The sequence below is a fragment of the Protopterus annectens genome, chromosome 1.part0 (genome assembly GCF_019279795.1).
Source record: "Protopterus annectens isolate FY-2018-M chromosome 1.part0, PAN1.0, whole genome shotgun sequence".
NCBI lineage: Eukaryota > Metazoa > Chordata > Ceratodontiformes > Protopteridae > Protopterus > Protopterus annectens.
This window is the reverse complement of record NC_056725.1, coordinates 1,202,531,118-1,202,554,108: the sequence shown is the minus strand read 5'-3', so window position 1 is coordinate 1,202,554,108 and position 22,991 is coordinate 1,202,531,118. Positions and strand designations below refer to the sequence as shown.

At 46.6% G+C, this 22,991-nt stretch overlaps 1 protein-coding gene across 3 annotated transcripts in view; it reads left to right on the top strand.

Moving 5' to 3' along the window:
* EP400 (E1A binding protein p400) overlaps window positions 1-22,991 on the top strand; it is a 3,509,270-nt gene that overhangs the window by 966,779 nt on the left and 2,519,500 nt on the right. For all 3 annotated transcript variants that reach the window (XM_044065578.1, XM_044065569.1, XM_044065563.1), the window contains one exon: window positions 7,973-8,074. In XM_044065578.1, coding sequence (XP_043921513.1) covers window positions 7,973-8,074 — 102 coding nt within the window. The remainder of the gene's footprint in view (window positions 1-7,972; window positions 8,075-22,991) is intronic.

The following is a 22,991-nucleotide window of genomic DNA, read 5'->3' as shown; positions in this document are numbered from 1 at the left end:
CAGGGATTGAGACCCCAGCCCATCCCCTCGGATACCATCCAGGCCCCCCTGGATTTGGCGATGACTCCCTTCATCCGGTCTCAGGGACAGCCCATGCCAGAGGATCCCCAGGTTAGTTTCCCTGAGGAAACCCCTGCGGCTCACGAATCCCCTTCAGAAAGTCCCACTGAAGAGAGTCACCATAAGCGCAAATGCAAAAGGAGGCACTTGGACTCCCCCGAGTCCCTCACTGCGGACACTGACTTAGATGAAGGAGAAGGTTCCCCCAGGTCACCTCCCGAAGACGTCTCCTTTGGAGAAATTATGGAGATCCTCCGCCAGAGGGAAGGTTGGTCAGCCCCAAAACCTTCTGGGGATGAGTCAGTGTTCCTGGAGGCCTTTGGCACGGGCTCATCTACTTCCTGGGTGTCCCCACCAGCAGACCCCTTGGTGGACCTCATCACCACGAGGCCATGGAAGGAGGCTGACTCCGTAGAGCCCATCCCCAAACACCCCCTTCCGACAGACAACCTTGATCGAAAGGAGCCCCAGTAGATGCTATGTTGGTTGCAGCGGCCACAAAGAAGGAACTAGCACAGGAGAGTTTCTCAGTCCACCCTCCAGACAAGGAGTCCAGGTCGGTGGATAGGTTTGGGAAGCACATCTATTCCTCAGTGACCTTTTTAATCCGTGAGCTGAATTATTTGGCACATGTGATTCGGCTTCAGCAAGACCTTGCTTCGGAATTCGCCGAGTCGCCCCCAGAGTCTTTATCGCTGCAGGACAGACAGTTGTTCTCGAGGAAAATGTCTACTCTGAAGTCTGTCTCAAAGACGTCGATGCGACTCCTTTCCCATGCCACGGAAGGAGCAGCTAGGGCAGCTGGGACAGGCATAACCATGAGGCGTCATGCCTGGCTCAGGTTGTGTCAGTTTGCGGACCCTTTTAAGGCATCGTTTATCAATGTTCCCTATGACGGTTCTTCCCTTTTTGGGAAGACAGTATGTGATACACTTGTCCAGTGCGAAAAGGATGGGAAGACTTTGTCTGCCGTTGGAGTCCGCTTCTCTAACCCTCAGCGGTCCTTCTCTAGGAATCAAAGAGGGCAGAAGAAGATGTGGTTCCGAAAATCTCATTTTTCTCGGGATTCTCAGGACAACTATTCCCTCAGAGGCAGAGGGGGACAGGATTGACGCTGACCCAGAGGTAGAGGGGGTCCCAGGAATTTTGGGTCTAGGGAACCTTTTTCTGATGGACCTGGTCAGCAGCCCTGAGGGGTTGCCTGACTGTCCTACTCTGGAGGCAGTCGGGGGACAATTGTCCTTACACCCAGTGGCATGGGAGTCCATTCCGACAGATCACTGTGTTTTACAGAAAATATCCAGAAGTTACTCTATCTCATTTGTTGCCCCTCCAAATATTACAAAACACCTCCCAGATGTTCCACCCGCTCATAGGCAGGCCGCAGCTCTAGAGGTTTCAAAGCTGCTTCTCAAACGAGCCATCGAACAGCCCCCCTGATCAGTCCGGATCAGGCGTCTGCTCAAGATTCTTTTTGGTGCCAAGAAATACAGGGGACCTCAGACCCATTCTAGACCTGTCAGCATTAAACCTGTCGGTAGCCAAACAGAAATTCCGGATGGTCACCCTACAGTCTATTCTACCTTATCTCCGAGAGTGCGACTGGATGTACTCGTTAAACCTCCTGGATGCTTACTACCACATCAAAATACACAGAAGCTCTAGGAGGTTTCTGCGCTTCCGGCTGGGAGCCAGTCATTTTCAGTTCAGAGCCCTACCCTTTGGTCTCACCACAGCCCCCAGAGTGTTCACCAAGGTAATGGCAGTTGTAGCGGCTCACCTGAGACTTCAGGGTATTCAGGTGTTTCCATACCTGGACGACTGGCTCTTCGCTGCGCCCAACAAGCATCACTTGTGTCTGGCCCGAGATTATTTCATTCGGTTGGCAGATCTACTGGGAATTACGTCAGTGTTCACAAATCCCAGTTGCAACCAGTACAAGTTCTAGACTTCATTGGGGCACAGTTAGACACTTTGCAGATGAAGGTATTCTTAACTCCAAACAGGATCCTACACTTCAGGTGCCGCATAGCTCAGATAGTGAACTCCAAGTCTCCAAAGGCGAGCGAGGTTCTCCTGGCTCTGGGCTCCATGGCTGCCGCCATATCGATTCTCCCTTGTGCGCGCCATCACATGCGGGTTCTTCAATGGACTCTGGCTGTTCAATGGTCTTGGCTAGACCTGCCCATGGAATTTCCGATCAAGATCAGTCACGTCTGCAGGACGTCTGTTTTTTGGTGGTTAAGTTCACAGGAGATATCAGAAGGACGCCCCTTTGCATCATCTGCAGTCCAAGCCACAGTGACCACGGACGCCTCCCAACTCGGGTGGGGGAGGACATTGTTTAGGAAGGGCAGTCCAAGGCACGTGGTCCCAGACAGAGACCAAGTTGCACATAAATGTTCTAGAGAATGAGGGCAGTGCTTTTAGCGTTGGAAGACTTTCACACAGTCCTCCCTCTCGGATTGATTGCAATTCAGTCAGACAACATGTCTGTTGTCTGGTATATCAACAAGCAGGGGGGAACCAGATCCTAACCCCCCTGTGTCACGAGGCCATGAGAGTGTGGGAATGGGCAATTTCCACTGGTCGGTTTCTCATAGCAACTCACATCCTGGGGTGCTCCAACATTTTAGCGGACAGATTGAGTCGGGCCATTCTGATGCCGTACGGGTGCTCTCTGAAACAGTCAGTAGTGGAGCAGATCTTCCTTGCATGGGGTCAGCCTTGCTGTGATCTTTTCGCATCTCCTTCCAACACGGTGCAGTGAGTTCTTCGCTCTGATTCCCTCACCAGGGGATGTCCCCAGAGACGCTCTAGTCCTTGCTTGGCCCCCCCCCGGGCTTCTGTATGCTTATCCACCATTGCCACTCATTCCGAAGTTTCTTCAGAAAGCTTACCGACTGCGGTGCAAAGTAATCCTCATTGTCACGTTCTGGCCTCGTCGGGTTTGATTCCCATTCCTTTGGTCTCATCTCTTGGCTCCCCCGTGGGTTCTGGATCCTTGCCCGGATCTAATTTCCCATCTGTCGGGGGCACATCCGCCCGATCTGGGCAGCCTCAAGCTGACAGCCTGGTTGCTCCAGTTCCGTTAAATGCCAAGACTCCCGGTCCTTCATCCCCGGTAAAATCCATTCTGGTGGCTTCTCTTAAAGACTCCACTAGGAAACTTTATTGCAGTAAATGGAAGTGCTTTTCCATTTGGGCCTCACAGAGAAAAATAGATCCCTTTAAAGCCCCTGTTCCAGTGGTGTTGGATTTCCTGTCTGGTATCTTTCAGCAAGGAGCTAGTTCCTCCACAGTGAAAGTACAATTGGCAGCCATTTCCAGTTTTCACATTGGTGAAGATAACATGGCCTTAGCCTCCTCTAGGCTGTGTAAGGCTTTTCTTAAAGGTACTTTTCTGTTACGTCCACCTGTCAAGGATTCAGTGCCTCCTTGGGACCATACTTTTGTTTTACAGGCATTGGTGGCTCCACCTTTCGAACCTGCAGCTTTGGTGGACTTGAAATTTTTGTCCTGGAAGACCGCTTTCCTAGTCGTCATTACTCTGCTAGGAGGGTTTCTGCACTTCAAGCTCTGTCTGCCGTGCCTCCCTATTTGGCCTTCTATAAGGATAGGTTCTCCCTCCGTACTAATCCTTCCTTCTTACCTAAAGTGGCATCTGAAGCAAACATAAACCAGTCCATTAATCTGCCCGTTTTCTTTCCTAACTTTCAAAATAAAGGTGAATACAAACTCCATTTGTTGGGTGTTCATAGACAGCTTCGTTTTTATCTTCATAGAACAAAGACTTTCCGCAGGACTGAGCAATTGTTTGTTTCCTTTTCCAAAGCATTTATAGGAAAAGCTATTTCTAAAGTTTCTTTGGCCAGATGGATCACTCTTTGTATTTCACATGCCTACAAAGCAAAAGGGTTATCTCCTCCTGGTATTGTTAAGGCTCACTCTACCAGGTCCATGGTGACTTCTGCTGCTTTTTGGTCTAGGGTGCCTTTGGACAATATTTGTGCGGCAGCGACCTGGGCCAATTCACATACCGTCATTTCCCATTACAAATTAGATCTGATTTCGAGTAGTAGAGCATCCTTTGGTTCTGCGGTGCTCAGGAATATCCTTCCATAAGGGCCTCCCAGGATCAGAGTAGCTGGGGACTCTGTCCCACAGGTTGCAAATAAAATGAAGTTAACTGCTTCGGATAAAGAAGTTATATACTCACCATAACGTTCCATCTGTGTAGTTACACTTCATTTTTCTGCAACATTCCCTCCCTCCGTCCGTCCCCCGGACCTTTGTCCTGTCTTTTCAGGTTTGGTTTATTGGGTTGAGTTGTTTATGTTTTTAGTTGCAGCAAACTCGATCTGAGGGAAGATAGGAGATGCAAGGGCATTGTGTGTAAGGGGAGGAGCTTGGAGCAGATGCTAGAAAAAAAGTTGCCGGCTCGGATCCGATACGGATCCGTATACCCACAGGTTGCAGATAAATGAAGTATAACTACTCAGATGGAACGTTATGGTGAGTACATAACTTCTTTTTGTGTACTATCAAGTCATTTGCCAGACAGAAGTCTAGAGTGGCTTCTCCTCCTCTATTCCTGTTGCCCCAGCCATGTGGACCCAGGCAGTCCTCATGTCCTGTTCTGTCTGTCCCGATATGTGCATTTAAGTCACCGATTGTCAACACCAATTTGTGTTGCCCTGCTTTATCTAGTAGGTCCTGCAGTTGCTGTCTGAATGCACTCTCTTCCTCACTATCACAACCTTGCTGTGGGGCATAGGCTGAGATTATGAAGACTGCCCTGTCATTACAGTGGAGTCTGACTGCCATGTCATTAATACTGATGATATCCCTTACTGCCTTCTGAAGCCTCTCTCTCACCACAATTCCTGCACCATTTCTAGCCTGCCCTCCGCCTGAGTAGTAGACGCTGGATCCCAAGATTCAGAGGTTGGTTGATTTTATGTCCAGCTTTCGCTCAACAGAGCTATCCCAGGTAACCCAGGCTGGGCAACTAGACACCGGCCAGCCAGTAGCTTATTGACTCAGGGCTGCTGGTTTTTATGACGGGCACTCACTAGCCAATAGGGGAACGTATACCCCTCCCACATTTAGCAGGGGTCCTTGGCATGAGTCAGAGTAGCCCCAGTCCTCAACTCACTTATCAACGGTAGCTACCCATGCCCATTTTTGGTGACATTAGTCAATATGACCAAATCACCTAGAGCCATATTTTGCACAGTTGAGTGGCTAGCCCTGCCATGGCATGCAGTCTGTGATCTGTGTTCTCCTATCTTGAGGGTACTGTGCACCACAGTAAATTTCCAAAGCAGGTGGTCTGTACAACTCTTCCCCATATTGGACACCATGTAGAGTCTGTGGGTGCTGCCCACAGCTCCATTCATTGGTGAGTTTGAGATGGAAACACACTCAGCATGTTTTTCGGACAAGGGAGAAACAATACAAAGACACCGGGAGAACATGCAATTTCCAAACAGGCATTGGTCGGGGGTCAGGATTGAACCTTGTACCTTGTGCATGGGAGGCGAAGACCTCAACCACTAAGCTTTCTGGTGGAGAGGGTTAAGAGTCTGAAATTCCTGGGTGTACGCATATTAGAGGATGTCTTGTGGTCAGGAAGCACCAGCCAACTGGTCATGAAAACACACTAATTCCTCCACATTTTAAGAATGCTGGAAAAAGCTAAGCTTTCTGCTCATTCTTTTTCTTCTGTAGAGGTGCATTAGAGAGCATCCTCACTTGCAACTTCACAGTGTGGTTTGGAACTGCACAGTTACAGAAAGAAAGCTGCTACAAAGAGTGGTGAGGGTTGCAGAGAAGGTAACCGGTTCTGGTCTTCCATCGATACATCTTTATTCTGCAAGAAGCATCTGAAAGGCCACCAAAATATAATACAGGATAACATGTATCCTGCGCATGGACTGTTTAAGGTTCTGGCATTGGGCAGGAGATGTCGCAGCATCTACTGCAGGACTACATGATTCTGTAACAGTTTCTACCTTACAGTGATTTAGACTTCTGTACTCTGGCACTAGCCCCAGGGGTCTGGACACTTAAGTCAGTTTTCATTTATTTGTGCAATATATGCTTACATATATTCCAGGTAAGTGCAGTATTTATTATATTCATAGTCAGTATTATTTAAGCCACTTAAGTGCAATATTAGACAAGTAACTGAGACATTGTTCAGTCTGTAGTGTGTTTTGTATTATTTTAAGTAGGGTAGTTAATTTAATTCAGGGAAGGGTTTTCTTTTTGTATATGGGTGTTGGTAAATGTCTGTGGTCTTTCTTGAGCGTATTGGGAGTAGTACTGTATTTTTTAGTTATGTTTATTTCTCTACTTTTATGTGTTGTTTAGCTTTCCTTTGTAATCTCAAGAATTGAGCTGATGCATGAAGTTCTAAATGTCATTATTAAGTTTACTTTGAAGGTTACTGGGCTCCTTTTCTGTCTCTCATTCCTCCATCATATCTGTCTAAAAATTGTGTGAACCATCAAAATGGTTAACATTATTGCAACATTGATCTAATGTTCAACATAGTGCAGTTGTATAAGATTTTAGTAAAAGTATATGTTGGATAGATCACTTTTGTAGTGTATACACCCCTCCCACCTTCCCTCTTATTCCTACCTGTTTGTTTCTCCTTTTACCCTAGGCTGAGGTGTTTCCTTTCACTTTTCCATTGTCCCTTTCTTGCATTCTTTTCTGAGGCTATCCTCTTATAGCATTAGCCTCAGTCCTTTTCCTGGGCAAGAAAGTTCTGAGGATTTTCATGGCCATGCATCCTTTGAGTGCCATCATATCTTGTCTGAAGCATAGGTCTTAGATGTACAACTTGAAAGGAGTGAATGCCTAAGCATTTGTAGTCCATCCAGGTATACTGTGTCTGACAGGATACTTCTTGTTAGCATTACTGTAACAGTAATTAATTTGAACATCTGCTGTTATGGTAAATTATTGTACAGTTGTACTTCAGTTTCGCTGTTGCGCTTTTTTTGGTATTATTTAGAATAGGCTCTGTCTACTGATAGAATCTTTTCAAGATTTAGCACCCTTATTGAAATTTTTCCAATAGAACTTGACCTTGCTTTTACATTCCTTCCTTATTTTAATCCCAGTTATGTATACTGCTTAGTATTTCTTTGTGTTCACTTGTCTTACTGTTTGCTGACGGTTCTAGAAGTAGAAATTTGGTCCTAGTTGGCATCATAAGGTCACATGTACGGTAGTAATCATGTCATTCTGTAAGACCTTTGTTGCATTATTTAAATGGTTTTGTATTTAATCATTTTGGTATATTTTTTTTCTTTGGTTGTGTAGAAAGCATTCCATAAAAGAGTGCACCATCTTTGTTAAATGAACATATACAGATAAAGATAATAGTCTTCACAAGAGTTCCTTAGCCATAGTAGGTATGTTTCAAAAGACATACTTTTATATGGTTTTAAGAAAAGAAAAAATACACTTTACTGAAGTAAGTAATGGTTAGAGGCAATTGTCTGTTGAGATAGGAGACATTATGGTAACACAGGTCAGTTGTAATGCTTATGTTAAGGTAATCCTAAGTAATAAAACCTACTAGAGCAAAGAGTAGAAAATATGGGAAAGCCTTAGTAATTGTAGGAATAAAAATGAAACTTTTCACACAAGGTAGTATAAAATCTGATTTTTAGGTCATTTTAAATTCATTTTTGGATATGAACACCTTTCAGTTCAGAGTAATGAATCATTACTTCCTTGTTTGGAGGGTGGCAGCTTATTTTACAACCAGGTGATGTTCGGTAATGATTTATCCAGTGTCTAATCCAGGCTCATGTTTTGTTTATTTTTTTTAGATTTGCTCCAATTTTCTTTTTCTTTAGTACATGACTTCTTTCTTAATGTTTTGTAGCTGAGATACCCCTAGATGTTCTTGCAGAACATTACGCTGGTGCATATGCTGAAGATTTTCAGTGGCCACAACCCAATTCAGACAACGAAGAAGATGACCAAGGTAAACTTTTTTTTCTTTTGTTAGCTGGATTTAAGTGAACCTTGACACAGAGTAGAAAGCTTTGAAGAGAATTATGTGATATCCTTCTGTTTCAGCCAGATTTGTTTTACTTGTATATAAAAGCCATAGAAGTGCTTCATTCAGTACATACTGTAACAGAATTTTTTTTATTGTATTATTTTTACCCCCCTATGTCTCCATAACCCATTTTTCTCAGCATCCCTTATTCAAGGAAGGCCCTGGCCGATTCCTACTTGAACTTACACGAAGGCCCTCCCTCTACAAGAAGAGAACAACTTTGCAGTGTGCATCCACAAAGACAGCCAGTTCCCCTTCTTGAATGCATTCTTAAAATCCAAGAGAGTGAATTAATCCTGGTATACCTATTGCACATGAGAATTCTTTTTGCTGAAGGGAATGGCTTTGTTGTATGAGATCTCTCAAATAGCTATTCCACCTGTTAATGAGAGGCAAGAGCCAGAGTGAGCATCGAATGCATTGCCCAGAGATTTTTATGTGCAGGAAGCCCCTGACTTTGGAGCAAGCATAACGCAGGCATCACCTCTCATGCCAGGTGCACATGACCCCTTTCTTGGTACCTAAGTAACCTGCCTTGCATTTGGGAAGTGAAGTACCTGGTCATCATCAGAGCACGTCCTCATCTGCAGGTGGATCCTGCTTTCCCCTTCAGGATAGTCATGCTCATCTTCCTTGCCTGTGCTGTCAAGTGCTTGAGTCACTCCTCGATCCTGGGTCACATGAGGTTCATAGCATCCACATTCCAAATGATTTCACATGTCAGACTTCACACGAAGAAGACTCAGTTTTGCCTAAAATTTGTTTGGGCTCAACACTGTCATACTCTTTTTCAATTCATCTCTTCCAGTTCGTGAAATAATTGTTTTGGTAGATCAGCTAGTTGTCAGTCAACCCAGGGTTCATTGTCCCAACTCCCCAGCCAAAGGTAGCAACAGATTCTTAACAGGAAATCAATTCCTTCTCCTTAGGAGCATGAATTATGTTCTTGAAAAGTAAATTGCCCACTTTCCCGAACCTGTTTATTCTACTTCCATAAAACGTTTGCCATTGAATATGTTTTTTCTGATCTTAACCTCTGCCAAAAGTGATCAAAGGACTGGGAGTTTGGTCCAGTCAAGACAGAAACAAGCAGGTAAACATTAAAGAGATGAAAATGTTGATCTTCTCCCTACAAGTTGTTCTCTCTTGCACCCAGGTACACTTCCAATTCACGGATGCATGGTTTATTAAAAAAAAAAAAAAAAAAAAGAGGGAAACAAAGTCCTAACCATTCTGCAGACTTCTTATGGTTGTCTGGGATATTTTAATTCCACTCATTGTCTTTCTTCAATCTGTGTACATTCCCTTAGAACATAATACAATGGTTGGCTACTTCAGAAGATCCAAGGCAGACTTTCACAAATGGATCTTGAACTGTGAGGTCTTCCTTCAGATTCCTCATCAGTGGGGGAAGTCCTCACATATTTTTGCTTCCACTCTAAACAAGCTGCTCATACTTTTTGCTCATACATCCTTTACAAAGAAGCGTGAGGAATGCACAGCTTCTGTTTTCCACAGAAAGGGACATTCCTGTATACCTTCCTTTCTTTTTCACTCAATCCAAAGATCCTTCAGATGATTCAGGACAGTACAAAGAGGAAGTTGGTGACCCCCCTCCTGGTCCAAACTGCATTGGCTGTTCCTTCTTCCCCTAGCCAAGAGCACTAACCACAAGTTACCCCACAGGAGATTTTTGCTCACACAGGAAAAAGACCATCTAATTCACCCAAAAACAAGTAGTAAAGGAGGTGAGAAAATTCTGCATAAAGAAAATCGTGCATTTCTGAATAGAAAACGTTTTCTGTATGGTGCCACAATAGGGGACAGGATCCATCATAAATGGAGGCATCAGATGATCTGAAGTAGATGTTCATCGTGCATACAGCTGCAGTCATTACAGATGGGTTATCCTGCCGTCAGGCGGGTCCTCAGTCAGCCGAATTCCAAAGTCTAGGTCCGGCGTCGGTTGTCATCGCTTCTTCCCTGACGTCAGTGCGGCAGGGGTATAAAAGAGGCAGCCGACGCCATTTTCTTCAGTCTTTCTTGCCGAGCGGTGCCTGAAGCAGAAGCAGTTCGCAAGTGCCAGTCGGCCAGCTCCTGAGATTTAAGAAAGTATTTCAGCCGAAGTCTTCTTTAAAGCTAAGTACCCCGTTGGGGAAACTTTTCTTGCCTCAGACTGATGTCAGACATAGTTAATAATTGCATTTCTTGTGGGAAGCAAATACCGCATAAGGATTTCCACTCTTTCTGTATACCTTGCTTAGGCCCAGACCACGACGTCTCGGCCTGCCGTTTTTGTGCTAGGTTCAACAAGCGCACTATTAAGCGCCGGGTGGAGTTCACCCTTCATTATTTTGGCAAAAAATTTAATTATATCATGTCGTCGGATACACCGACACCAGTTTTAAGCAAAAGACGCAAAGATAGGGACTGACATCCGAGGTCTGCACCAAGTACTGAGACCACGCTTAGGCCGACTACCAGTTCTCCGGTTCTCAGCGAGGCGCCTACGCAGCCCCTGAATACCGATGAAACTATTTTACCGGTGACTTCAGTACCCGAGGTCGCAGGCTCCTCGATCTCAATTCCTACTGCAGATACCGACGCCACTCTTGGCGGGGAAACTCAAAATTTAGTCAGGCCTGTCATTTCTGAAGGCATCTTCAGGCCTTCCACCTTCTCTATTAAATCCTTCACTAAATCTAAAGCTGCCATGAAAACTAAAAAACAGGGTCCTCAGACCTCTCAAGGCCCCATGCCTAAAAAGCAGATGCTTAAAATGGCTGAGGATTTGATAACTCTCATCAGGGGTTCTCAACCCCCCTCTGACAAAAGACCCAGATTGGAGGAAGACTACCCTTCCTCAGACCAGGCTTCTATTACCTCAGACCATTCTGAGGACCAGGATTATGCCTATTCCCCTTTCGAAGACTCTGATGCTGAGGAGTCCATTCCCTCGGTCCCCCCCCCCCCCTGAGGACTACTCTTTTGAGGAAACCCTGCATACATTGAGGGAACACTTCCACTGGGAAGGCCAAGATTACTCAGATTCCAAGAAAAGGCTCAGGGAATTTCTGCTGCTCCCCCAGCATAGGCCCCTGGCTATCCCTCCTGTTTTAGATATTTTGGATGTGTACGCAGAAGCCAGCCTTAATCCAGATTCTTTACCTCCAGCCCCTGTTAAACCAGACAGGTATTACCGGGTTCCTAATTCTCACCAGTTCCTTTATAAAAGCCATACTGCTGACCCAGAAACTATTTCACAGGGTCCCAAGGGAATAAAGGCCTCTACTGCTAAAAACCCTTTACCTTCAGAGAGAGATTCCAGAGCATTAGAAAGGTGGGGGAAAAAGGTGTATACATCTGCCACTTTAACCATGAGGGCATTAAACTGTCAATTCCATATGTTAAAGTACCAACAGTTTTTGTTATCTCAGTTGAAAAGCAAATTGACACAAACAGAACAACCAAATTTGAAAGAGTTGCAGGATTTGTTGCATGGAGCAGAGCAAGTGGGTAAACATACCTTGCAGTGTGGTTTTGATGCTTTAGAGGCCTCATGTAGAGCTGCTGTCACGGGGTCTGTTATAATAGACATGCTTGGCTCAAAGAGCAAACCTTACCAGATCATGTCAAAGCAAAGTTATTAGATGCACCACTTCAAAAAGATGTATTGTTTGGTGTTAAAGTTGAGGAGGTACTGAAGAAAATGGAGGAAAAAGCGAAATCTATGCAAACAGTGAAAGATTTCCTGCAGGTACAACCTCCACGCTTCAGCAGAAACTGGTCTTCAAAAAAGTGGTCCTTTCCAGCCACGGACAGACCTCAAAGGGGCAGATACAGACGCCCAAGGGGTAGAGGACAGCCTCAAGGATCTTACAGAGCAAGACAGTGGCAAGCACCAACCCCAAGAGGTGGAGAAGATAGATCACAGTCATTTAGAAAACAGACACAATGACTTCCCCCTATGCCTGCCAAGCAACGCTTTAATGGCAGCACCTTTGGGCGGAAAACTGGCATTACTTTCAAAAAACTGGCATATTGTTACAAAAGACAAATGGATTCTGGACATTATAGACAGAGGCTACAGGTTCCACTTTCACACCCTTCCAAAAATAAGAGGCATGCTAAACCTGCCACAAAATCAAAGGGCAGAGGCACAAAGACAAATTTCTGCTCTCATGGATATGAAAGCGATTCAAGAGGTACCTGCAAAAGAACAAGGTCAAGGTTTTTATTCCAGACTATTCCTGGTACCAAGGAAAGACAAAGATTGGAGACCTATCTTAGACCTATCCATCCTAAACACATATCTACAGGTGCCAAAATTCAAGATGCTCACATTACAGCAGCTTCTTCCCATGCTGGGCAAGGAGTCTTGGCTGGTAACATTGGACCTCAAGGAGGCATACCTGCATGTCCCTATCAGACAAGATTGCAGAAGATACCTCAGATTTCTTGCAGGTTCAACCCATTACCAATTCTCTGCATTGCCCTTTGGCTTATCTACTGCGCCCAGAGTGTTTACAAAATGCCTGGCATCAATAATTGCCTTCTGCAGACAACAAGGAATACAAATCTACCCATATCTGGACGACTGCCTGATCCAAGCGGACAGCAAGGACATTCTATTGCAGCATCTGGCATTTGTAATAAAACTGTTAAACTTCCTGGGATACACAGTGAACAAAAAGAAATCAAAACTAATACCTTCTCAACAGATAATTTTCCTGGGTGCCAGCTTAAATACAACCACCCAGATGGCCTATGTCACGCCAGACAAACAAGGGCAACTGTCTCAGTACTTCAACAAAATGGCAACTTTCACCAGACTTAACTGCAAGGAAAGTCCTGCAGGCTCTGGGATTCATGGCATCTTGCATCCTACTAGTCCCATGTGCAAAGCTGCATATGAGGAAACTACAATGGTACCTAAAAAACTTATGGTCTCAACACAGCCACAGCTTGGAAACAATTATACCACTCATTCCATGCCTTCAAAAGGAATTTTTGTGGTGGGCTCAAGCATGCCAAAGAAACACAGGTCTCCCTTTCTGTGTACCTCAATCAACTCAAATCATTACAACGGATGCCTCAGACTACGCCTGGGGAGCACACATGGCAGATCAGTGCATTCAGGGAAAATGGTCCCAAAAAGAGAAGCACCTACACATCAACCAAAAGGAGATGCTAGCCGTGCAAAATGCTCTTATGACCTTCAAAGACCTACTGCATCCAGGGGAGCTATTGATAAGGACAGACAACACCACATTGACAGTCTATGCCTTCCCACCTCTTCCTCTACTGCCCAAAGTTCTATTAAAAGCCAGAGCAGAGAGGCCACAAATGATTCTCATTGCTCCAGACTGGCCACGACAACACTGGTATCCGCTCCTAAAGAGCCTAAAGAGCCTGACACACTCCCCACTATGGATCCTACCTCTAGTCCCTCTTCTGTTGTCTCAGCACAACTACAAAACCCTTCACAGCCAGTTCAAAACCCTAAATCTAGCTGGATGGAGAATACCTTAATTTCCCAACAGACTCTCCTCTCCAAGGAGGTGCAGGATGCCATCTTGGAGGCCAGAAGACCTTCTACTAGAAAAGCCTACTCCGCCAAAAGGAAACGATTTTTTTCCTGGAATCAAGAAAAGGGCCAGAATCCTTGGGTAATAAATATACCTCAAATTTTACAGTACCTAGCTGAGATGTTAAACAGTGACCTTTCCTTCTCCTCCATCAAGATCCACACTTCAGCCATTTCTGCACAATACAACACAGACCCTCCTTTATTCTCACATCCTCTATTAAGGCAGTTCCTCAGAGGGGCAAAAAGTATAAAACCCCCAAGGAAACCACCAGTCCCAGCTTGGGACCTCAACTTCGTATTGGAAAAGCTGACCCTGCCTCCCTTTGAGCCGGCTTCTTCAATAGAGCTACAATACTTGTCATGGAAAACGGCCTTCCTTCTGGCTGTCACCTCAGCACGCAGGGTTTCAGAACTACAGGCCCTCATGACTGTGCAACCATTCATTATTTTCCATCAGGACAGAGTTTCCTTACGAACCAACCCTACTTGATGCCAAAGGTAGTATTCAGTGTAGCTTTGAATCAGACTGTCCACTTACCTACCTTTTATCCAAATCCACAGAACAAAGGGGAGAGACTACTACATTCCTTGGACATTCACAGACAACTTTGTTATTACTTGGACAGAACAAAGCCATTCAGGAAATCTGAGCAGCTCTTTTGTCCTATGTTACAGGTGCTCAAGGAAAGGCTATTTCCAAACAGACAATTTCAAAATGGATAGCCCACTACATACGCTTTTGTTATTCATTTCATGGAAAATCTGTGCCTGCATACATCAGATCCCACTCCACCAGGGCCACAGCTACCTCTGCAGCTTTCCTCAGGGGGGTCCCTACCAAGGACATTTTGGAAGCAGCTACTTGGAGTACAGTGCACACTTTCTCCAAGCACGATCACCTTCCACTATACTCAAAATCTAGAGCGGGCTTTGCCACAGCAGTCTTGCAGGGCATCCTCGCTCCTCCTAGTTCCACTTAGTGCCTACCACCCTTACTTAGCTTTGGGATTATACCCGTCTGTAATGACTGCAGCTGTATGCACAATGAACATAGTACAGTTTTGTACCTGCCATAAATGTAGATGTTCGAGTGCTCATACAGCTGCAGTCCAGGTTACCCCTCCTCCGTCCCCTCTTAGGACAGGCCTTATGACAAACACCTTTATCGTACAACCTATTTGGGGTATTCTTTTATGGTGTATTTGCTTGCAACTACTGTTTTTTGATTTATCTATATTGCATGTTTGCATAACATTGTTTTGCCTTCCTTCTGGGGGCACCTGACATCTGGGGCAAGAAAAACTGAAGAAAATGGCGTTGGCTGCCTCTTTTATACCCCTGCCGCACTGACGTCAGGGAAGAAGCGACGTCAACCGACGCCGGACCTAGACTTTGGAATTCGGCCGACCAAGGACCCGCCTGATGGCAGGATAACCCATCTGTAATGACTGCAGCTGTATGAGCACTCGAACATCTACATTTATGGTAGGTACAAAACTGTACTTTTGCTTCATTTGCTCTGCAACCTGTGGGTATCGGATCCGACCCGGCAGCTTTACTAGCTAAAAGATCAGAGCTCCTAGCTCCTCCCCTTTACCCATAACCCCCTGCTGCATGCTGCCTTTCCTCAGATAGAGTTTGCCGCGGCTGAAAGAAGCTACTAGTGAAGAGCTCCTTAGGCTTGGGTTAGATCGTTTCTATATATCTTGTTGAAAGTTAGACAAAAAGTTTATTTTTTTTGTCAGTTGTGAGTGATTTAGCCCCCTTCGTCGAGTTATGGTCTTAGTTTAAATTTTTTTGTGGTAATTTTTAGTTTTTTGGTCGTTGTGTTCTGTCTCTCCCCTGTAGTGTCTGGGTGTGTTACTGTGATGGCTGAAGGGCCCAAAGCCGTCTTTTTTAAATGCACTGAGTGTGGCCATAAGCTTTCCCCGGCTGATCGCCACACTCAGTGCCTGTTGTCTGGGGGTGGCCCACCTTTCCACTAGCTGCCAGATATGTGCAGAGTTTAACCCCCGGGCCATCAGTGATAGGAAGAACAAGTTGATCCTGGCGGGCCTGTTACCGCAGGACACTTCTTCTTCCTCTCCCTCTAAGGCACAGGCTGCTACCGCAGCCCCTATACCTTTAGGTCCCCCCACTCTGCCTGGGACTCAACCTCCCTCTGCTGTGCAAGGTTCATTGGAATCGTCTGCCTCTTCTAGGGAGAAAAGACATAAAGAAAAGGAGAAGCACAAGAGTCAAAAAAGGTGGGCTGAGACTCATCCCTCAGCCCCGCCATCTAAAGTCTCTAGTCCCGCCACGAGGGCCTCCGGATCCTCTCCCTCTCGGCTCCGTTCACCTTGTTTCTCACCGGAGGAGGAGTACCGGTCTCCCTCGACGTCTTCTAGGTCTACGAGAAGCCTGACCGCGGACATGGATCGGATGATACTTCGATTTCTGCAGACTCAGATACAGATGGGGGGTGCTCCTGCCTCCCCCCGCTCAGGGGGGAGTGCAGTCCCCTTTTTGCTCCGATCACCCCTTCTCCAACCCGTTTTGGGGTTTTGGAGTCATCGGATCTGGGCCCTTTCGGAGCCGGGGATTTGTCGGCGCCGATAGCTCCGGTAGCTTCGACGCCGACTGTACCCTCGAGCGTGTCGGATCCTAGCTCTCGGGGCCGAGAGCCGAGCGTCGGATCCGTTGGGGTTGGTGTGATCCCTGCTTCGGAGCCGAGGAGACTGCTTTCGGAGCCTGGCGAAAGTGGCTCGCCTTCGGCTTTTGAGGTAGTGGAGAGGGTTCTGTCGAGGTCTTCCAGATCCCCTGTCCGGGCGTCGAATCCTCCCGCTCCCCCTTTGCAGTTGGGTCTATCCTCCGTCATCCGACCACTGGGACAGCCTGCTCAAAACCTCCAGTTAGTTCCCTTAGAGGAACAGGACCCAGTAGGTGAGCCCTCCTCGGATAGTACCACCGAGGAGGTTCCTCGCAAACGGAAGTGTAAAAGGAGGCACCTGGACTCCCCTGAGTCCCTCACGACAGACACGGATTTGGATGAAGGGGAAGGTTCCCCAAGGTCACCCCCTGAGGATGTCTCCTTTGGAGACATCATGGAAATGTTGCGAATTAGAGGGGGGTGGTCTGCCCAAAAACCTTCCTCGGACGAGTCCATGTTTCTGGAGGCATTTGAGGCAGACCCGTCTACCTCCTGGGTGTCCCCTCCGGCTGACCCCCTGGTAGACTTAATTACTACCAGGGAGTGGAAGGAGTCTGACACCGTGGAGCCAATTCCAAGACAGCCAGAGAAAATGCTTAGCCCTCCCTCTGATAGGCAGGCCTAGTCTAAGGGGTCACCTGTGGATGCCATGTTGGTGGCGGCTGCCACGAAGAAGGAACTCACGCAGGAGAGTTCCTCGGTCCACCCTCCGGATAAAGAGTCTCGGGCGTTGGACCGCATTGGGAAACGGATGTTTGCTTCAGCCACCTTCTCTGTAAGGGCGCTGAACTACATGGCACACATTATCAGGCTACAGCGAGACCTAATAAAGGAATGCATTGCAGGTCCCCCGGAGTCCATGACTGTCGAGGATAAGAAGACTTTCTTGACTCGTATGGCCACTCTGAAGTCTATCTCGAACACGTCTATGAGGCTACTCTCCCATGCTATGGAAGGAGCTGGTAGAGCTAGCGGAGCCGGGGTCGTCTTGTGGCGTCACGCCTGGCTCTGCCTTTGTGATTTCGCGGAACCCTTTAAGGCATCCTTTGCGAATGCTCCCTTTGACGGTTCTTCGCTCTTTGGCAAGACCGTATGCGAGACGCTGGTCCAAAGCGAGAAGGACGGGAAGACGCTGTCTGCCGTCGGAGTCCGCTTCTCTAATCCCCAACGATCCTTTTCGAGGAATCAGAGGGAACAAAAGAAGATGTGGTTCCGGAAGTCTCAGCAGTCCCGTCCAGCTTCTGACCCCTCGTCCTTCAGAGGCAGAGGAGGACAATGTGAACGCCGGCCCAGAGGCAGAGGGAGGCCGCGTAATTTTGGGTCTAGAGAACCGTTCTCTGATAGACCCGCGCAACAGCCCTGAGGGCTTACCCGACTGTCCCTCTCTGGAGGCAGTCGGGGGGCATTTGTTGGAGCACCTACTAAATTGGGAGTCCATCACGACGGATCAATGGGTGCTCCGAATCATCCAGCAGTTATTTCATCCCCGTCCTAAATCTTCCCCCTCCCATGAAGCGCCTCCCCGATGTCCCACCTGATCAAAGGGAGGTGGCAGCTTCAGAATTTTCGAAGCTGCTAGAAAAAAGAGCCATCCAGCGCGTCCCCTCAGACCAGTTCGGATTGGGCTATTACTCCAGGTTCTTTTTGGTGCCAAAAAAGACTGGGGACTAGACCGATTCTAGATCTCTCTTCCCTGAACCTGTTCATTCCCAAAGAGAAATTCCGGATGGTCACTCTTCAGTCAATTCTCCCCCTCCTTCGGGAGAATGACTGGATGTGCTCCATAGACCTCAAGGATGCGTACTACCACATTTTGATGGACAGACGATCCAGGAGGTTTCTCCGCTTCCGGCTTGGAGGCAGTCATTATCAATTCAGGGTTCTTCCGTTCAGCCTCACCTCAGCCCCCAGGGTGTTCACCAAAGTCACGCCAGTGGTTGCAGCCCACCTGAGACTCCAGGGTATTCAGGTCTTTCCATACCTGGGCGACTGGCTCCTCACCGCCTCCAACAGGCATCAACTGTGTGTTGCCAGGGATTATGCTCTAACTCTTGCCCAGAGTTTGGGCATCTCGGTAAACCTTCAAAAGTCCTTTCTTCATCCTGTGCAGGTTCTGGAATTTATAGGGGCCAAATTGGACACTCGCATCTCTCAGGCCCTACTAACTCCGGACAGGGTGAATAGTTTGTCTTATCAGGTATTAGCCCTCCTCCAGAACCCGGCTCCTTCGGCAGAGTTAGTCCTGAGAGCACTAGGGTCTATGGTTGCGGCGGCAATCATTCGTTGTCTACACGCACGTCTATGAATGAGGATTCTACAATGGACCCTCCAAGTCCAATGGTCTCTGTTACTACATCCGTTGAACACCCCTATTCTACTAAGCAGGGCTTGCAGGGACTCCCTCCTCTGGTGGCTTCACTCAAGGGGAGCTGTGAGAAGGGATACCCTTCGTAATGCCCCCCGCCCTAAGTCACGTTGACCACGGATGCTTCTCGCCTCGGGTGGGGGGTGCATTGTTCGGACAGAACCGTCCAAGGCAAGTGGACCCCTTTAGAGACCGCTTTGCATATCAATGTCCTAGAGATGAGGGCGGTGCTTCTGGCATTGCAAGCTCTCCATGGCCTTCTTCCTCTAGGGACTATTGCGGTTCAAAGAGACAACTTGGCAGTAGTCTGGTACATAAACAGGGAGGAACCAGAGCTTATCCCCTTAGTCGGGAGGCTATGAAAGTTTGGGAGTGGGCGATATCCATCAACCGATTTCTGGTAGCAATGCACATTCCGGGTCGGTCCAACATTCTGGTGGACAAACTGAGTTGTGTGATCCTCACACCGTACAAATGGTCTCTCAAACCATCATTTGCGAAACAGATCTCCCTCAAATGGGGTCTACCTTGCTGCGATCTTTCTGCTTCTCCGTCAAACACAAAGTGCAGCGAGTTTTTTTGCGATACTTCCCCCACCAGGGGAGAGCCCCGGAGACGCTCTGGTTCATGCTTGGCCACCCGTTCTCCTCTATGCTTATCCCCCCTTTCCTCTTATGACGAAGTTCATTCAGAAAGCACATTGGTTGGGGAGCAGAATTATCCTCATAGCCCCATTCTGGCCTCACCAGATCTGGTTCCCATATCTGTGGTCTCACAGTGTAGTTCTTCCATGGATCTTAGATCCCATTCCGGATCTGATTTTGAATCCTGTGGGATTGCAACCTCCGAATCTGGTAAACCTCAAGCTCTGGGCTTGGTTGATCCAGTTCCACTGATGGCAAGGACTCCCGGCATCTCATCACCAGTAAAGGCCATTCTGGTAGCGGCTCACAAGCCTGCTACCAGAAAAACTTACAGTAGTAAATGGAAGCTTTTTTCTATCTGGGCTAAGGACAAGGGCTTAGATCCGTTTTCTGTTCCTGTCCCGATGGTTCTTGAATTTTTGTCACACATTTTTCATCAAGGAGCAAGTGCATCTACAGTTGAAGTACAATTGGCAGCCATTTCCCATTTTCATGTGGGGGATGGATTGGGATCTTTAGCTTCTGCGAAGATATGCAAAGCCTTCTTGAAAGGCATTTCTCTATTGAAACCACCAGTTAAGACTGCGGTCCCACCATGGGACTTAACTCTAGTTTTACAAGCATTGACAAGCCCACCTTTTGAGCCTGCCGCCTCAGTTCCTTTAAAGTTCTTATCATGGATAACAGCCTTTCTAGTTGCTATTACTTCAGCCAGGAGGGTTTTGGAACTTCAAGCCCTTTGCATGAAACCCTCTTATCTAATTTTCCATAAGGATAGAGTGTCTCTCAGGACTAATCCTTCCTTCTTACCAAAGTTGGCTTCAGAGTCAAATATTAATCGGTCGATTAATTTGCCAGTGTTCTTTCCCAACTTTCAGAACAAAGGGGAATACAAATTACACAAGTTGGATGTACATAGACAACTACGTTTTTACTTGCACAGGACGAAGGATACTTGCAAGGCTGATCAGTTGTTTGTGTCCTTTGCCAAATACTACCATGGGTAGAGCTATTTCCAAAGTTACCTTAGCAAATTGGATTTCACAATGCATCATTCATGCGTATGTATCTTCAGGTAAACCTCCTCCTATCGGAGTCCATGCCCTCTCAACCCGATCCATAGCCACATCAGCAGCATTCTGGTCCAGGGTTCCTCTGGACGACATATGTTCAGCAGCTACTTGGTCCTCTTCCCATACATTCATTTCTCATTATAAATTGGATATGATATCCAGGAGTAGGGCTTCCTTTGGCTCCGCTCTGCTTCGGAATATCCTTCCTTAAAGGCCGCCCAAGGTTTTTAGGTAGCTGGGGACTCTGTCCCACAGGTTGCAGAGCAAATGAAGTAACTACTTCAGATTAAGAAATTATGTACTCACCATAACGTTCCATCTGAGTAGGTACTTCATTTGTCTGCAACCGACCCCCCCTCCATGCCCCCTAACCATTATTGTGATTCCTGATCATGATTGAGATTGTTTCATGAGGTTAGGCTTTATTTGGTCCTCTGTCGAGGGTATTAGTTATTGGATTAAGCAAACTCGATCTGAGGAAAGGCAGCATGCAGCAGGGGATTATGGGTAAAGGGGAGAAGCTAGGAGCTCGGATCTTTTAGCTAGTAAAGCTGCCGGCTCGGATCCGATACCCACAGGTTGCAGACAAATGAAGTACCTACTCAGATGGAACGTTATGGTGAGTACATAACTTCTTTTTCTTCGTGTTTCACTGTTGCAGTCATCACATTTGGGTTATCTGCTTGCAGTAGCCCTCAGACGGCCTGATTATCAAAGTCTTGGGTCCTGCGTCAGTTGCTGTCTCATCTTCCGTGACATCAGGTAGTCAGGGGTATAAAGCATGCAGCCAACGCCATTACCCCAGTCTTTTTTGCTGTGCGGTGCCCAAAGCAGAAGCAGTTCGCAAGTGCCGGTCGGCTGATTCCTGAAATTTTAATTTTCGAGTTTCAGAACCGAAGTCTTCAACTAATGCTAAGTACCCCATTGGGGAAACTTTTTCTTACTCCAAACCGATGTCAGTAAAAGTCAATAATTGTATTTCTTGTGGAAAGCAAATACCTCATAAAGATTTTAATTCATACTGTATTCCGTGCATAGGCCCTGACCACTATGTACCTCGCTGTCGGTTTTGTGCTTTATTTAAACCACGAACTATTCATCATCGGTATATTTTTGCTTCTAAATATTTTGGTGGTCGGTTCAATTATCCAGATACGTCTTCTGTAAGCCACCCGATTACCGACATTCCGAAAAAATGCAAAGATAAAGTCAAGACAGGCTGCCAAGGTCCAAAGCTGCCGACGACACTTCTCCTAGTCGCCGGTACTCACTGAGGTGCTTTTGCAGCCCCTGATACCTGCTACTTCAGATTCTGAGGCCTCTACTGAGACCCATTTGGAGTCTGGTATGCCGCGAGATGCTTCAACTGTGGAACCTGCAGATATCTCTACCTTGGATGGGTCCAGAGCTGCTGTGCAGGCACCGGCTTCTGAGGGTGCATTCAGGCCTACTGACGTGCATATTAAACAGATGCCATCTTCTTCTTCAAGGCCTAAAACTCAAACCATGCCCAAGAAACTGACGACCAGACCGCATGGGCAGGTCTCTATGCCTAAAAAAACAAATTATAAGAATGGCTGAAGATCTTATTACTTTAATCAGGGGAAGCCAACCCCCCCCCCCCCTCCAAGAGACCTAGGACTGAATTTGCTTATGATACTTCTGACCAGGATTCTGAAATTTCTGTTTCCTCTGGTGATCAGGATTTACCCTTATCCACCTATGGGAATTCTGATGCAGAGGACTTTATTCCCTCTGCTTTTCCCTAGAAGATTTTTCTTTTGGTGAAACCTTGCATACTCTTAGGGAGCATTTTTCACTGGGAAAGCCAGGATTACTCTGATTCTAAAAAGAGGCTTAGAGATTTCTTATTCCTGCCACAACACAGGCCTTTAGCTATCACTCCTGTACTGGACATTGTTGATGATGCCTTTTCTGAATCTAGCTTGGCCCCTGACTGTTTACCTCCTGCTCCCAGAAAATCTGATAGATATTACAGGGTTCCTGATTCTCACAAGTTCCTTTTTAAAAATCCTACTGTGGATCCTGAGACCTTTTCACAGTGACCCAAGGGCATTAAGGCTATTACTGCCCAAAATCCTACCCCCTCTGATAGAGATTCCAGAGCCCTGGATAGATGGGGTAAGAAGGTGTACACCTCTGCAACTTTGGCCATCAGGGCCTTAATTTGCCAGTTTCATATGTTAAAGTATCAGCAGCATATTATTAGATTGCTTAAACAGAAAATGATGTTGTTTACTGATTGAACTGAAAATAAGGATTTACAGTATTTAATGCATTCTGCTGAACAGGTTGGAAAACATACTTTGCAGTGTGGTTTTGATTCACTAGAGGCATCTTGCAGGGCTGCTGTCACCGGGTCAGTAATTAGAAGGCATGCTTGGCTTAAGGAGCAATCTTTGCCAGATCATGTTAAAACTAAATTGCTGAATGCTCCCTTAAATCAGGACCGCTTGT